The 17884-nt window shown below is 44.0% G+C and overlaps 3 protein-coding genes across 5 annotated transcripts in view; all 3 read right to left on the reverse strand.

The window, feature by feature from the left end:
* The window catches only part of LOC310787951 (myosin-10-like), a gene marked incomplete at its 5' end in the record, with an annotated part of 94619 nt that extends 92039 nt beyond the window's left edge, over window positions 1-2580 (reverse strand). For all 3 annotated transcript variants that reach the window (XM_083649397.1, XM_083649396.1, XM_083649395.1), the window contains one exon: window positions 2236-2580. In XM_083649397.1, the coding sequence (XP_083505523.1) occupies window positions 2236-2580 (345 nt within the window). The remainder of the gene's footprint in view (window positions 1-2235) is intronic.
* A 2403-nt stretch (window positions 2581-4983) lies between these two features.
* Window positions 4984-11677, reverse strand: ddx47 (DEAD (Asp-Glu-Ala-Asp) box polypeptide 47). The gene is made up of 12 exons (XM_083650296.1): window positions 11543-11677; window positions 11224-11317; window positions 10276-10464; window positions 10053-10124; window positions 9761-9879; window positions 8882-8953; window positions 8542-8658; window positions 7533-7679; window positions 6616-6753; window positions 6271-6341; window positions 6009-6138; window positions 4984-5349 (listed from the first exon to the last, which is right to left on the reverse strand). Exons 1-12 carry the CDS (start codon window positions 11672-11674, stop codon window positions 5173-5175), a joined length of 1458 nt encoding a protein of 485 aa, XP_083506422.1. The 5' UTR covers window positions 11675-11677; the 3' UTR covers window positions 4984-5172.
* A 2140-nt stretch (window positions 11678-13817) lies between these two features.
* On the reverse strand, window positions 13818-17410 carry LOC310787402 (nuclear factor 7, brain-like). Its single transcript, XM_083648810.1, has 2 exons — window positions 17353-17410; window positions 13818-15934 (listed from the first exon to the last, which is right to left on the reverse strand). The coding sequence occupies exon 2, from the start codon at window positions 15915-15917 to the stop codon at window positions 14532-14534; it is 1386 nt and encodes a 461-aa protein (XP_083504936.1). The 5' UTR covers window positions 15918-15934; window positions 17353-17410; the 3' UTR covers window positions 13818-14531.
* Between the last annotated feature and the right edge of the window lie 474 nt (window positions 17411-17884).

Consider the following 17884-nt stretch of genomic DNA (forward strand, 5'->3'; position numbering starts at 1 on the left):
CAGGGGAATGAGCAACACTGAGCTCTCTCAACACTGTGACTGTACCGGAAAGCTTTAAGAACATGACCATGACACCGTCTATAATCAGGGCATTGATAAGGTTGTTGATCACTACCATAATGAACTCAACAGGTGCTGTGATTTGTGCCTTTCAAAACTCACTTCCTGGCCCGTACTCTGTTTGGGAACAAAAACTCCGCCCACTGGAATTTGGAGAATTTAGCTGGTCTCTATTCTGTGTCTTTGTTGTTTGTGACAGCTAAAGGCCACCAACACTCAAGGGGATGGGGAGGTGGGGTGGCTGCTGTGACACCAGAGACGTTGTGTCGCAGGAAACGAGTTCTATCAATGTTGTTGTGATGCCTTCAGGTCACACACTACAAAGAGCCCGTTCATGTGTGTCTGCCTCAGAACTTGAAGCAAGCTATTGCTGAACTGATGGCACCGGGACCATGTGAAAAATGTACTCGGGTTCTGAGAAGAAAGACGGAATTCTCAGTTCTGACTTTATTCTCAGAATTCCGGCTTTTTCTCCGAATTCTGGATGTAGTTGATATGACTTGTTATGTTATATTCAAATGTAGTAGTCCACATGAGAGGCTTCCAAACCTCAACTACACATCCTGGGGGGTGGGGGGGTCATAACATGACTGAGGCTCCAGGAGGGGGGGGGGGGTCATAACATGACTGAGCTCCAGGGGGGGGGGGGGGGGGGGGGGGGGGGGTCAGATACACTGGGAAGAGTTTTTAGACCTTAGGGGGTCTCTTCCTCGAGCCGAGTAAACGGGCGAATTCTCCTACTGATAGAAAACCAACACAGACAGACACATGTTTTCAATTCCTGGAGTCGAGGGGGGAAATTAACAAGCTCCTAAGCCAATTCTGAAGCAGGAAGAAGCCGAAAACATCACACTATGTTATGAGGGAGAAGATGAAGAAGTAGCTCAGAGGATTTCTGAGATGTTTACGCCCATTCGAGGATAGAGTTATGATAACATCACCTTGACTGAACTGGCTTGTCCAATCAAAACACGTAGGCCTTACTCCAACATTCAACTATTAGGCCACTCCCCTTTTCACTCTATCCTGTGATGAGCGTGTGCACCTGTGAAGTGACCCTTTACCTGAGACAACAGGCGGTCAACTTCACCTGAGAGATGAAGGAGATCTCATCATCTGGTAAGGAGGATAAATCAAAAGTGACACGATTCCCCCAGCAGCCCCTGCACCAGTCTCTCTCTCTCAGGTGATCATAACCAACCCACATTCTATATATGGAAAGCATGTCACTAAATGGGTCAAGATCACAACTAGAACATCACTGAGTGAGCAGCCCCATAGTCAAATCAGATGATGGGGGAGTGGTTTATTACAGTGATAGCCAGTATAAACCGAGAGACCAGGATCGATGCAGATGCGTAACACCAAAACACCAAAAGAGGAAAATGACACCCAGCGATGGAGATCGAGGAATGTCAGGCCGACAGACAAGATGACAAAGTGAGCCCCTGTTCGCCGACATCTTGGAGCAAATGTTTGTGGTCTCACACAGTGGGACTGCCTGAGGGAACCTAAGTGAGGGGCCTGTGGCTGGTCAAGCCATCTTTGGGATCAAACAAGGCCCACCAAGAGGTGAGCAGACCTGGACAAACAAACTGAAGCCAGCAGTGTTTATGGAAGAGGCCTCGCCTCTGGCGGAGGTGAGAGGGAAGCCAGGGGGGGAGGTAACAATCTGTAACCCACAGGCAGAGGGGATCCAGCTCAGGGCAAAGTCTGGCAATGGTTACAAGACTAGAGATCTGTCAGTCATGCTGTGTGTGTGTGTGTGTGTGTGTGTGTGTGTGTGTGTATGTGTGTGTGTGTGTGTGTGTGTGTGTGTGTGTGTGTGTGTGTGTGTGTGTGTGTGTGTGTGTGTGTGTTCTAAAGTCACTCTGTCTCACATTCCCTGAGAGAGGAGAGAGACGGTACAGAGAGAGCGACAGAAAGAAAGACTAGGTTAAAAGGCTAGAATGCAGGCAAACAAAACTGCCAGCAATTTAATCTGCACGTGGGGTAGAGTTGAAAGATGGGTGACAACAATACAACTATAAGAACTAGGGGTGAAATTTAAACTGCAGCTGTGGGAATTATGGGATTTTTGAGTTCCTAAAGTTAATCATTTCCCAATGTGGAAAGTATCAACCCCATTACAGTACAACAAACAGCCTAAAGCTGTGATGAGTCCAGGTCACTCACATATATGAGTCCGGAGTAGTAACGGTCCTTCAGGTTGTGCAGCACGGAGGCCTCGTTCAGGCAGGTGAGCTCGGCCATGTCCTCCACCTTGCTGAACTTGGGCGGGTTCATCTTCTGGATGTCGTCCTTGTTGACCACCGCCTTCTTCCCGTTCTCCGCCAGCTCCACCTGAACCTCCTCGCCCCTCTCCTCTCGGATGCTGGCCGCCTCGAAGCCATGGCGCTCCGAGGGGATCCAGACCAGCTTCTTGGCCGTCCAGTCGGCCTGCGAGGCCGGGTTGAACACCACGGCCCGGTCCACAAACAGGTACCGCTCCGGGTCCTCCTGCCCGCTCCGATGAGACATCTTACCTGGGGGTTACCAGAGCAACGTGGCCACCTGGAACAGATAGGGGGGCAAGGAGTGGAAGCTTATATTAGAGAAATACAGACATATCTTCATGATATTGAGTTGCAGCTTCAAAATCCTTCACTGGTCGTCTGCATCTCTTTCTCTGTGATTAATAAGAGAAATCGATAAGGGACAAGAGCTGTTACCTGGATTCACTTCATCAACAGAGTAAATTCTCATAATAGTTTGTGCATCCAGCATAGGCTACTTCATATTATGTATCAGTGGCTATAATTAATTGATAATTAACCACATTATCATCAGTCAGATCAGTGTCCTAGGACCTAGGACAGATAGATCGAAAGATAGATAGATAGATAGATAGATAGATAGATAGATAGATAGATAGATAGATAGATAGATAGATAGATAGATAGATAGTCAAAAAAAAGTTGATATAGGAAAACTCTTGAACTCAGAAATGTAGGCTGTATCTCTGGTATAACAGGCACACAGGGGGCAGGGTGGTATCGACGTCACCAGCCATTGCATGCCTGGTCCTGAACGGGGACACACAAGACTAAATTGTATGTACAGTAGTAGTAGAACTATAAGATCTCCGAGTCCGATATGAAACAGTCCCCCGTGGTGAAATATATAGCCATTTGAAATAACTTTTCTCTGGCTGTGTCTCTAGAATGCGCATAGTGCGTACCCCGCTCCTGCAGCAGATCAGACGGGACGTAGCGACGCTGTGAGTGAATGAATGCCACACAACAACCGAGTCGAGTCCCCCGCTTCGCTTCGCCTCGCAGCAGCCTCGCAGAGGTCGAGGAGAACAAATAGACAGTGACAGAAGATATCCACGTCGTCCACATATCAGGTCTATTAGCCAGGCTACAGAATAGCGACGGTGACAGTGCATTGGCGAGTTCCCAAAAGCAATGAATGAACGCGCACTCTGAGGGGAAAACTTGGTGCAGAATGAAAGTCGTGTTTACAAATAGCAATATCCTCTCGGTTCAGTTATATAATCGTTATAACCCAGGCCAATTAACATGATCAAAATTCAGCTCGTGCAGTGAAGTCTTGCTAAATAGGCCTACAGCATCATAATCATTGGTAAACAACTACGACTATAAACACAATTGTGCTTCCAGAACCCCCCCCCCCCCCCCCCCCCCATATAAGACCCCTATCCTCATAAACCTAACGTTTGCTTACATTAGTTAATTATGTAGCCTCATTTAACGCTAGCTCGTTCATGTTATTGCTGTCAGGGTACAAACAAACTCTATGCCGCAAAAGGTGGGCAAAGCGAATGTGAATGTGAGTGGAACAAACCTCCGCTCCACCAACGATAATAACCAGCTAAGTTTCCATAACTAAGTCACCTCCATCATCCTCCGAGTCCAGGCAGCCAATTCATTCAAGCTAACGGTGACCATGCCTCCCATTCATTCATTCCCTCTCTGAAGAACTTACCTGGTGTTGTCAGCGAGGAGACAATCAGCGACTGTTCTCACCTCAGCGGGTCCGATATTATCTCCCCCTAACGCGACCCTGGCTGTATGCAAGTGGCTGCAACACACAATTGAAATGCAGGCATGTATTTGGGCTTTGGTATGCACCACCACAGACACTGCTGCCCCTACAGTGGGGCCCCTCCTAAACCTGACCGCTGCCTCCCTGCACAGCCCGCCTACGATGGGCTCAGGCTGCTGTACACACATAGAAACTGATCACACAGATAGATTACACCCTGGCACTCACTCTTTGGGAGGTGATTGGTCGACCTGAGGGTAAACATGTGTTTTGTGAGTGTCGATGATCGATCGAATCTATTTAGTCGTGAAAATAAATATTTTCTCTTAAAAGTTTTGTTTTGGGGGCAGCATGTCTATCTTAGAAATAGCTATGCATGGATGGCTGATGATGGCGCACACCCACTGGATGCACCCGAGAGACAATTGGGTCTCTCTCCTCCACACTATTGGATGGGATGGAATATATCAACCCCCAGTTTGCAGAAAGCCAATGGTATCCATGAATGAATGAGTTGACTATCACAGCTGCAACTGTTGCTCGCCTACTAGGTGGTAGGCTATATATATTACAAATAATAACTTAAATGCTATGTCACTGTCAACAAATACATTTTTGTGCCTGCTTTTGATGCTCCAAACGAATTTCCCTGCCAATATATTGGATCACAAGAAAATAAAACATAAGGACATAACAGCAATAAGACACCTATCCAATCTACCAGGATTCCCATTGCACTGCTGTAAGTGGAAACATCGCCCTCTTGTGTCCGCCAACAGCAGTGTGACATCATTTTCTCAACACAAGGCAGTCGCACACAAGCATACACCACCCCACCGCAAACAACATAACTACGCCAGCTTGGGTTTTACAGTGGTACATTTTATTAGAAATGGAAAAACTCTCACAGAAGGGGCAAAAAAAAAGCTTGTTTTCTGTAATTAAATAGTTGGTTCCATCCCATCCTTAAGGCTGGAAAACCTCCTGACTGAGTTTGACATGGCAGAGGAACGGCATTGGGTTGTGGTATGTACAGTGTGCTGTAATGGGAATGGGAAGTCTTCAGCGGCCTCCCCTCCAGGCTGCTCCACCCTTCTTTCCTTTCCCACCTCCTCCATCGGCCACTGCTCCTGCTCCTCCTTTCACCTTCCTCCTGACTCCGCTGGCTTGCTCCGTGTCGTCCTCCTCTCCATCTCTTCCTCTGGGCCTCTTCCTCTTCTCACCTTGCTCCTTCATTTCCTGAGGAAGACATTGGTGATTTGAAGACTTTCTTGTTGTTAACATTGAAAACATGAAGAAGATGAAAACAGTTTCTCCAAAAAGTAAATTCCTCACAAACTAAAATAACATAATTTTCACCTTGATTCTCATTTGAAATTACAGTATAGGTTTTTATTAGGGCTGCAACTAATGATTCTTTTCATTATCAATTAATCTGATGGTTATTTTCTTGACTAATGGATTAGTCGTTTGGTCTATAAAATGGCACAAAATAGTGAAAATGTCAATCACTTTTCCCCCAAAGCCCAAGATGACATCCTCAAATGTATTCTTTTGTCCTGACCAACAGTCCACAACCCAAAGATAATCAGTTTACTGTCATAGAAGACTAAAGAAACCAGAAAATATACGTACAGTTAAAAAAAAATCTGATTATTAATCGTTCAGAATCTGAACGATTAATAATTAAAAAAAAAAGTTGGCGATTACTTTTCTGTCGATCGACTAATCAATTAATCCTTGCAGCTATAGTTTTTATGGACATTACCACACACAATTCGAGTGGGTTTTATATATCCTCGTGTAGACTTTTAACTTAAATATGAACAAACACGATTTTGATTTACAGCTCGAGGCGAGCACTCGAGAAACATTTGATTAAGTCAATTATGACTTACCAGTCTGGCAAATCTCTGGGCCTCGCTGACTCGCTCCACCAGCATCATCACTTCTTCTTCCTGGGTGGGGAAGGCGGGCAGTTTCTTCCCAATCAGGGATTCGATTCGCTGGAACAGCTCCACATCATACCTAGGATAGGGGGTGTGTGTGATGTTCATTCAAGTAAATTAATCTTCACCCATTTTGCATTCAACAAAAACAGTAGTCATAAAAAAAAGAAAAGAAAAGTGCAACAGGTAAAAATGAACAGGTGGTTCTTACTGAGTGACAAAAGTGATGGATTTCCCAGACCGCCCCGCTCTGGCTGTTCGGCCCACTCTGTGGATGTAGTCCTGAGAGACAGAGAGAGAGAGAGAGAGAGAGAGAGAGAGACAGAGAGAGAGAGAGAGAGAGAGACAGAGAGAGAGAGAGAGAGACAGAGAGACAGAGAGAGAGAGAGAGAGAGAGAGAGAGAGAGAGAGAGAGACAGAGAGAGAGAGAGAGGGAGAGAGAGAGAGACAGTACATTCATATCAAATAGTTATGCATCATTATATGTAGTCACAATGTCTGACACACAGGCGAGAGGCGATGTGATGAAACAACCTGCATGTCAGCAGCGGGGTACCTTGGAGTGAGTGGGGATGTCGTAGTTGATGACACAGTCCACGTGCGGTATGTCCAGACCTCGGGACGCCACGTCGGTCGCGAGCAGCACCGACCGAGACTTGGACTTGAACTTGTTCAGCGATCCGAGACGTTTGTTCTGAAAGACACAGGGAGAGAGAGAGAGAGAGACAGGTCGAGTGAATGAATACAGCGGTGGTGTGGTGGGCAGAACAACAAACAAAGCAATGACAAAGCAGCCCTAGAAAGCACAAAACCCTTGACCGGAGAAAAGATCCCCTTTGCAACAGTTTTGGGAAATGTGGTCTTCAATTTGAGAAACACTAACAATACCACCAGTGTGAGATAAGAGGCTACCGACCGACTCAACTGTGGTTTCATTTGTTTATGGTATTATTTTATACCATGGTATCATTTCATTTGACAGTATGCTGAGTCTGACTACTACACAGCACTTCTAATTGAAAACAATAAAACAATGACTCCAAATTGTCTCATTTGGCATCACATCTTACTGGCTCCTGGCTGCATCTAGGCTGCACCACAGACTGCCGCACACAAGAGGGTGGTGTGGAAAAGTGGTACAACCCTTCTCTATTTTGAATGCTGCAGGCAATGCAGTGGGCCGCTCTGCACCAGCAGTGTGATAACTGCCTTTCTCAACCATGCTGTTTGTCAGTAGAAAACACATTGCTGTTACATTGGCAACAGCATGTGTGAACAGACAGAGCGCACATATGGGTGGCTTGTGCAACAGCTTCCCACGGACATATTAGCGCTAAACACGGACATTATTATGGATGCTGATGACTGATGCTAAACGTTCAGCCAACTGGACTCTAAGCCAACTGGACTCCAGGAAGTGTGAGAGCGCGAGTGCGACTGTGTAGAGTGTGTATGCGTTGCCTGAAGCCCCACCTGACTCATCTGTCCATGCAGCGGGATGGCAGTGATGCCGAGGTTCCTTAACAACAGCGCCACCCGCTGGGCATTGTTGCACGTGCTGCAGAAAATTATGAATGAGTTCCCGGCCAGCTCATTCAGGATGGACACCAGGTAACAGTCCTGCCGAAACACACACAGACACCAGCTGTTACAAACTCAATTATACATACCATGGTCTGGGTGAATACTCTTTTCTGATTGGTTGGCAGGTGTGTGTTAAAACCGTTTAGCGCCGCACACATAGTCCAGCTCAAGTTTAATCACTGTTCTAAATTCATCCGCTGCCACATTATATCATAGCAGTTATTAGCCTGTATCTAAAATGAGTCATGTTAATTTAACTACCAACACTGAGTGTAGTTAGTAACAGTATCCCCTGAACACCACAGGATGGCGACTGTAAACTGCAAAGTGAGAACCTACTTTACATCTCACTTCCATATCCCATTGGCTACTTCAGGCTGGCTGCGGCCGACATCGTTCGTGAATTTTTTATTTTATTTGGGGACAATAACATGGCCGGATAGCTAGCTTGTCTTGTTAAACATACTATAAATTATATTTACAATTTGTCCACCGTACATAATGTTATTGACTTTGGAACTTGCTAGCATAACTTTAGCTTTCTGGCTCTGCGACAAAGGGCTCTATGATGAGCTGAGCGGACTATATTACCTCCCGGTTCATCCTCTTTACTGGAGCAATGGACAATGTTTCCATCGCATGAGAAGCTGATGGGGTGGTAATGATTGTTCCAGCTCGATATTAGCGGTTGCCCAGGTGTTACCATGGAAACCGAGTTATGGATTGTGAAAAACTTTACATTTTGATTGCAAAAGTTGCACCGAAAATTTGCCAATGATTTTATTTTATATAATTGGCACGACGCCTCCACACTTACTTGTTGATTATCCCTTAACTTAATGACTGTCATACGTGACCCCAAACATCAAATAGATCATGTGCAATTGTGCCCTTGTACCTTGTACTTGGATGGAATGAAGACGTAATATTGCTGCAGTTTTTCGACAGTGGAGTATTTAGTCGATACTGCACATTTCACAGGATCTTTCAGAGCAGCTCTCTGTAGTTTCTGGACCTGTAGAAACACAGACAAATGACAGAATGTCAGTGAACAATGTGCATACTCTATTATCCCTAAGATGAGTGGCAGCACGTCTGTTTTCAAAATATAAAGCTGGTAAACCTGCACCTCTGGCAAATGCTCACAAAAACAATCATGACTGGACGAGGAGTGACACGCGATACATCAGCTAGACCTAATTAACTAAGGTGACATTATCAACACGTGTTTGTGTTACCTTTTTGGTCATGGTGGCAGAGAACAAGAAGGTGCGTCTGTCTCTGGGAATCACCTTCAAGATTTTATCCACCTAGCAGAACGGAGGGAAAGTACACAGAAGACAATGGCTTATACATTACTTACTTTAGAATAGAATAGAATAGAACTTTTAATTTCCACACTACCAGGGCCGGTGGTATTTGGTTTTGGTACGTGATGTGATTAACAGTTAAAGACACTGCTTCATAGTTACATCAGCACACTAGATACAAATTCACATACAGTCGGTCCATAGATGGTGAACGGCGCTGAGGTAGGTGGAGTGGGAGACATAGATGGAGGGGTACATGTATTGTCAACACATGCATAGAATCTGTTCAGTTTGTCAGGTAACTACTGAATATAGACAACAATAATCAGGGTTCCGACGACCCACACCTTCTTCAACATCAAATTCAAGGACTTTTCAAGGACTTTGAAGGCCCAATTCCCCAAATTCAAGGACCCAACACGGCATAGTTTGAGACATGGATCAAGGTTAATTACTGTTACAACACCGACCATTTTTATAATGAGAAATAGAAGAGGCTCACAGGCCATTAAAAAGAGAGAGGCTTGAATGTGTGAACACTTCTCAACTGTGCTGCGTTAGTGATGGCAGACTATGTGGTCTCTTGCCTTCTCTAACAGCACAGAAGAACAATATTTGTATAAGTTGAGCGATAGAGACAGACTTATTTATGAGTTGATTTCATTCATCCCAGGGTTTTTACTGGCTCTAAATGAGGTGGAGGTGGTCCTAGAGCCCGACCCATATGGAATTTTTGAGACCGATACCGATGTTAGAGGGGGAGTCCATTTGAGTATTGACTGACATGTGTAGCTTTTCACCACCCACCTCCGTCTCAAAGTCCATGTTGAGGATTCTGTCCGCCTCGTCCATGACCAGGAACTTGAGCGCTCGCAGCGAGAAGCCCTTGGTGTTCTCCATGTGGTCTATGAGTCGGCCAGGAGTGGCTGCCAACACATTTACATCAAGCCTTTAGGAACGTTATGCACAAGCAATAACAGGACAAAAATACAAATACATTTTGCAGTTTCATGTGTGCACATAATGTGCACGAAAAAGACCATGCATTCACTATAAAAGACAATCATGTTTGTGATCACGCTTGCAGTTCGTGTCTTACCGATAACAATATGTGGTTTTTTAGCCAAAACCAAGGACTGCGACATCATATCAATTCCTCCAACTATGACAGCTACAACAGAAACAAGAGAGGTTTGTAATACACACAAACACACAGAGCAATGATTGTGTTAACTAACTACATCTTCACACATTTGACAATAATGCTCACTTTCACAAATAAAGTCAGTCACTGATATAATAACGCATTCATGCACACGTACCACACTTGACACCGATGCTGGATCCCAGAGCCTCAAACTGCTCAGCGATCTGAAAGGCCAGCTCTCTGGTGGGGGTGAGGACCAGCGTGTGAAGCCTCTGGGCCGAGGAGAGCAGCGACTGCAGGATGGGCAGAGCAAAGGCACCCGTCTTCCCTGAACCGGTCTCTGCCAGGCCGATGACATCCTTCCCTGTGATTGGACAAGAAGCGACAGACAGAGACAACTTAGGAAAAGTTTGATGTTGATTTCTAACACAATGAACGAGCACAATTTGCCAGTTTTTGATTAGATGGTACAAAGTTTGAAGAATGGAGTGAGACCCCGAATCTTCCGTATGATTATGCTGCCCATTGCACAATAGTTCTATCTTCGGGGAACAAATATCCAGTGTTGAAGGTGGCATCCAGCAACAATTGAGGCACATTGATTTGGATAGTTTGACAGACAAGTAGCAAACGGGCGATTGTCTGACAGTTTATAGAAGTAGTTCACAGAAGTTTCACATCAAGGACAACTAAACTGACACAATTAGACCACAGACAGACCCCTATTTGATCATATTTTGTCCCAGGGTCCTCCATCTGATAAAGATTTTTGCTTTTAGATGTTTTATTACAGAAAATGAATGAAACCCATGACCAAAATAGTCATACATTATGTCATTGTGTTACTTATGGATGGCATTATAGTGAAAACAATATCCCCCCTTTTTGCTTGGGACTCCCTATGGTGGTCCCCCTAGTCATTAATGTTTGAGACCCACTGGTCTATGGGACACCAATTAAAACCTGGGTGTAGGTGACATCATTTATACATCAGAAACTCGATTGGAATCTGTTTGATTCTGTTGACAACCAGACTGACAGGGCATTTCCACACAGTGTTTGTTGATATGTTATGAGCGAGGTCTTCATTGACAGAAAGACATGATATATGGCGTGATCTTACCTTGCAGGGCTACAGGTATGGCTTCTAGCTGAATCTTGGTTGGAGTCTTCCATCCCAGCTGATCACAAGCCTCACAGAGGACCTCAGTGACGCCCTGCCGATGACAAAGATCATAATCAACAAGCCCGCAAACAGCTGAGAATGTGCTGTTACCTGTTACCTATTTTATCGATCCAGTCGTTCTTTTTGAAAGTCCTCGCAGCATCGTCCACACATAATATAACAGCTGATGATGTTAGCTTGTTTTCCGCTGTAGCTAACGGGGGCTGTTTATTTAACATGAATTAGCGTCTTCTCCTCTCTCTGGAAGACAACTTACCAGATCCTTGAAGGTCTTCACTGCCGTATCGTTTTCGCCACTAACAACATCATTGTTATCATCATCACTACTCGAACCTTCGACTGTTTCATCTGTTTTTAGCTTCCCACTTGCCCCTGCATCGTCCGCCATGCTTTTGCCCCAACGTGTTAGCTGCGTCAGCTCCGCCGTGCGCAAATGCGGAAACGAGTAAGCCGCGGTGGGTGATGGGACTTGTAGTTTTGTTTTCGAGTTAGTCTGTGGAGCACGTTATGTCACATATCCCAGTGAGCACAAAACGTTTTTTGAACGTTGATTTTTGGTTGAAATCTGGGTGATATCGGGTCTGAACGTCTAAATCATTTGAATGTGCTCATAGATAATCCTCGTTGGTTAAGGTCTATCTCTCTCTCTCTCACCATCCAATTAGCAGCACCTTCAGAGGAAGAAAAATCTGCCACTTGTAAATTCTGTATATGGTTTTGATCAATTAGTTCTGAAAGGGGTTACGATTTATGTTTTGTTCATTCAAATTATGTATATTTGTCCCTCTTTTAAGCATGTATAGATCTGACTGCACTGGACCAATATGGGCTGAAATGTAAGGGAAAAGGTGCAATATTACTCAAATCATACCACAAGATCAAACTGACCATGTTGAGAAAGTGTCACAATGCATTGACAATCAGTTGAACAGGCACATATTCCACAGATGTCCACAGCTACACATAATTACATTTTTACAAGACTAGAGATTTCTCACAAGACCGTGGTACTGATGTGTCGGGTTAAAAGCATGACAGTAGAAAATGCCAATATGGAGATTAGATCGTTTTTGTTGTGAGGTTTCTGGCTGGCTGGTATCCTGCTAATACAGGAATTCACTTAACATTAAAAGTGACCCAGAAATCTACACCCCAAATGCAAATGTACACTTATAACTAGATTTTTTTCAAGAGTGTCGCCTGTTGTCCTGGCTGGCTTAAACAGGGTGAAAGGTGTGACTAATATTGTGTTGTGTTAACTACTGTCCTCCTGCATTTTGACCTTTTCTATATTTGGCTTGAAGCCATAGTAAACCTGCTGTTAAAAGTATTGCTGTTTGTACATTGAAAGTGATTTGAAAAAGGACAGACAATGCTAAAAACATGCACTCTTCTAGAAATGAGAACTACTGAAGCATATTTTCTTCCTCAGAGATCTGAATTGCCTGGTTATTAAACTCCAGAGAATATAAAGTTGAGCCTGTGCGATCATCTGTGGAGTTTGAGTACCTCTGGGCAGACAATCGTTCTGATTCCGTTACTGACACACATGAGGCCTTACATTGACCATTGTTACCTCTATTTAGGCCTAGAATGGACACTGCTTACACCCAGTCTGAATTGACTTTAGGGAAAAGAATAGGACATTAATATAGAATTTGCTGTACGGAAATAGGAAACAGATAGTTTCTTATATGCCTTTGGTTTGTTATTATTTTAATGTAAATACTAATTGTAGAAAGGATAAATCAAAGTGTGAACTTTGAAACAAAACCAACTCCCCATGTCAGTAAAAGACCAACAGTCTGTGGTTTTCTGACTCATAACCTCTGATCATATCTCTGCAGAGGTTGGGGGGGGGGGGGCAGCTTGATAGAAGTCCTTGTCGTTTTTTTTAAATAATGTCTTAGACTGTTTTCAATAATGAAGACTACTTCACTAGTCAATGATTGTTTATCCATCCCATTCACTAATCCATGGTTCCTTTCCATTCATCTCTCTCTCCCCTGCAGCAACGCCCTCAGGTTACATCAGCCATTCATAAATATGCACGCCCTCTTTATCCCTGTCCAATCAATGTCTCCCACGCTTTCCCTCTCTTCGGCCATTGGCCAATCACCTAAATGAAGTTCTATTTAAGACTCTTGCAAGTCGTAACTCACCCTGTTTGTTCATCCATATAGCTGCTGTTCCTGCGTAGCTGCTGCTTCGCCCCTCCTCCTCCCCTGAACACCACCAACGTCATGACTCCAGTAGAACTCCCTATGGGGGTTCTCTATCCTATAAATCACTGACGTCCTCCTCTCGGCTCAGAGGAGCGTCATCATACCATGGAGTCATTCGCCAAATCTAAGTGTTGTTTGTTTATCATTAAAGTTTATCGTACTTTCCTTCTAGTCTCTCATTATTGAAATACAGCTACTGTAAACAGATGACATGCTCCCATGTTCAAAACATATTTTTCACTTATAGGCAGATATACTCAAGTAAACATCTATTATAATTAGAGCTGCTGCACAGTGGTGAGTCGGGGCAGTCATTTTGAGGAGGAAAAAGAAATAAATTAGAAATACATGAGGGTCCATCAACAAAACTTTATTGCTCTAAAATGTCATTAAACCTTGAAATAATGTGTCTCTAAACTGGGACCCCCCCCCCCAAAAAAAAGAAAAGACAAACCATCACAAACCAATTCACAATAGTCTTATCTATAAAATATGAGATGAGTGAGTTTGTGCATAAATGAACATTCCAGACCATCTATATCCATGTATTGCCATTTCCACAGCACATTAACTGAACTTGCTTTCATAGGCTGTATATACTGTTACATACCAAAATACCCTAGTAAAGGCTTGGGCAATATTTAGGTATCCGGATTCTGACTTTATTCTCAGAATCCTGTCTTAAACTCAGAACTCAAACAAATGTTTCACATTTGGCTTTAATCCACTTTGGTAGTTTTAAATTGTAAAAAAAAAAATCAGGCGACCCCAAGGTTGGGAACCACTAGTGTAGAGAAGCTACGAATCTGGAATAAAGTCAGATCAAATAAATTTAACACTTCAGATGAAGAACCGAAGAACACAGGATGAATTGTTACCTGCAGTCTAAATAGAGAAAATTACTTTAACAAGTAGAACTCGCCTACTTTGAGGTATGGCAAAATAAAAATAAAAAAGTTGCCTATTTCAGCTCAGCACCAGCACTTCAAGTCCTCAACATGTTGGTTGGTGGACATGTCCCTAACTGTGCTGGTCCACTGTTACAGAGACCTTCACAGGTAAAATATTCAGAGAACATTCATCCCAAGTACAAATGTATGGAACCAGCCTGTCAGTGAAAGTGTGTGTGAAGGTGTGTATGTGCGTGTTAGTATCAGGATCAGAGAATGACAGCCTTCCTCTGTTCCAGTCAAGATGCACTCTGACCTTCTGGGGCTGCTTCTCTAGTGAGAGATCAGTATTATCTGATAGCGAGGCTGCTCTGTAATATACACCCTCAGTGAACCGTATTACCCATAATCCAGACTTTGTAAAATTTCCCTTCCTCTGGACAGATTCTAGTGCCACACCTACATCCCAGTTGCCACTGTCTCCAACGTCAACAACCCAGCTGTGAGTTCCTGAGTTGAAGCTCTCAGAGCCGAGAACAGAGCCGTCAGAAAACCTCTCTGGATCTCGAAGAACATCTCCAAATGTTACACTGGTCAGATCTTCAGACAGCATGAGGCGTGGGTCAGCAGTGTTGGGGTCCAGAATCACAGGCGTGTAGGAGACCATCTCCTTCATCTTGTCCCAGACTGTGAACCTCAGGTTGCCCAGGTGTTTGGCCTCATCCATCAGAGCTCCTGAGACCGGCAGCTGTGGATCATCCAGAAGGGTGTGCTGGACTCTTTCCACTGTAGCCTTATAGTTCTGCAGGAACCAGACAGCGTCTCCAACGTCTACAGCTCTGATTGTGTCTGAAAGAGCTGCCATCTCTCTACTCAGATCCTCAATCTTCTCCTTCATCATCTGACTATTCTGCTCCTCTTCCTCCCTCAGTGCAGCGATCCTGGCCTCCTTTTCCTCTTGTAGAAATTGGTGAAGCGTCATAAACTCCTCATTAATCTGCCTCTCTATGTGTCGGGCCTGGACCTTAATGTGTTCTGCTATTTGATCACAGTTTTGTTTAACTTCATTAAAGAGCTCCAGTTTCTCCTGTAAGGGCTTCAGTGACTCCTGAAGTTCCTTCTTGTGATGCCGTGCAGCTTCATCAATGGGTCTGAATCTGTGGTCCGTGTGTGTTTCTGAATCTCGACAGATGAGACACACTGGCTGCTGATGGTCCAGACAGAAGAGTTTGAGTTTCTCAGAGTGCAGACTGCAGAGAAGCTCAGATCCTGCTGAAGCTCTCTGATCTCTCTCCAGTAAGAAAGCCTCACACATGTTCTTCAACACCAAGTTACAAGGCGGTTTACTCTGTGAAGATGTAGCCCTACACACTGGACAGGCATGTATTTGTTGACTTCTCCACCATCTCTGCAGACAGGCTTTACAGATGCTGTGGCTACACGACAGGATGACTGGATCTTTAAAGATGTCATGGCAGACAGGACAGGAGAGATACTCCTCTGATCTGGAAGCCATTTTCTCTCTCAGTGAAGCTGAAGACAAACCAGACAGAGATTAGTTATATTAAATGGAGGAACGAAAGGTAATTACTGTAGATAGGTAAATATTGTATATTATTAAGACTATTTTTTTTAATGTCACGGTTATCGTCATATATCATGAGACCCCTAATCCACACGTCCCTTTTCTTGTCCCTATATTTTTATCACACCACACCAGATTTCTTGTGTGCCTTGTTTTAAGTTCTGCCTCTCCCTGTCTGCATTTTACTTTCAGCTCCCAGCTGCATCTGCTCTGCTGGGTTCATCTTTAGAATTGACCAGTATGAAGATGTTCTGTCTGACAGCCCGGGCTAGTCTAGGAACAACGTGCGTGTGGTCCCAAATTATCCTAGATGCAAAGTTGAGATTTTATTGAAATAAGTGCTGCCTCCAATGTGCCTATTGTATGTTGTGTTATGCCGAATTGAAGAGCATCTCATAACAATTCTAAATAGCTCTTCGCTCATATTAAACCTGGCCGATAAGCAGGCCCGACTGAGTTTCCAGTCCTCTTCATACAGACACGAGACCGTCACATATCATGGCGTCCTGAGCTGAATGTCTGATGTTCGTCCTACTAGATTTGATTGATTGATTTTCTTTATTTAAGTGTCATGCTTCCAATGAAGCCCAGCCCATGATATGGGCTTACAGGACACTTTTACTGTTCATCATTTAAACAAACAATGATCAAACATAAAACCAACAAAAACACCCAAAATACATACAGTGAAGTTGTACAGCATGACAACCACAGCCTGAACCTACTTAAAGAGCTGTGCTTGCCTTCTATTCCAGGCCTTAGAAATAAAGTTAGCAGTCTTAAATACCTCAGTCTTAAACAACCACTCCAACTTCTGCCCAGAAGAGCTCAGGTGTTTGCTTTTGCATTTCATCAAATAAGGAAATCCTCAAATCATCATATAATGTACAATAAAACATTAAATGAAACCAATTTGCAACATCCTTTAGGTCACAGACATTGCATAATCCTGTTCTGTTCTGGTATAGCTGTGAACCGCCCTACATCCATGGCAAGAGGCAGGATACCAATTCTCAGCTGAGCACATAAAGAACTCTGGTTTCTGGTTAGAAAGGAAGTGACATAGGGCTCAGGACCAACACGCTGCTTCATCTGAACATAAGCTTAGGTTTAGACCTATGTCGTTTGCCCATTCCTCTCTTGTTTCACCATATTAACGTTACAGCAAAGCATGTTGTGAAAAATATATGCCAGGTCTGCCTCTCTAAAAATGTCCTTTATCCAGGGGTGACTGTTTACCCCGCTAGCCCCAAATGTGACTGAGTGAGCTTTGTCCCAGAAGTAAAGCCTAACAAGATCTACTAGATTTTGATAACAACTAAACAAAACATCGATCACACATCAGAAATATAGCTAAAATACTTACAGTAAATAGTCGTTTTGAGCGGATTTAATGCTGTTTACTCACAGCTGTTCCGTGTTGGTGGGAGCCAGAGCCGTATAATAGAAGAGTTCCGACTTCTCCATTCATCCAATGGACCAGTTTTTTTCCAGGAAGTAGAAAGTGGAACTCTTCAGTAAAAAAAGCAGCACTGTCGAGTTGCATCAAAATAGACAGTGTTGTACTTTGAAAGGGTTTTTCATCCCTTGAAATGAATCAAATTGTACATTATCGGCTTTATTTTAGCATGCAAAAGTAGCGCGAGACCCATTCCTGGCTGTTCATTGGCTAATGATTCTTGCATTTTGGTCCTCCGCTGACGCCACTCTCTTACTAGAGGACACTAGTGGGAGCTATTTGGCGCGCACACATGCGCACGCGCGACCGGAACACCACGCCGGACGCACTTTGACCTCGGACAAGGGCCACAGCCGAAGGACAGGAGGAGGGAAGGCGGCTCGATGTTAAAGTGTAACTAACCCCCAAAACACTTTTTTCCAGCTTTTAACCAATATAT

The sequence above is a fragment of the Poromitra crassiceps genome (genome assembly GCF_964638095.1).
Source record: "Poromitra crassiceps genome assembly, chromosome: 13".
Classification (NCBI taxonomy): domain Eukaryota; kingdom Metazoa; phylum Chordata; class Actinopteri; order Beryciformes; family Melamphaidae; genus Poromitra; species Poromitra crassiceps.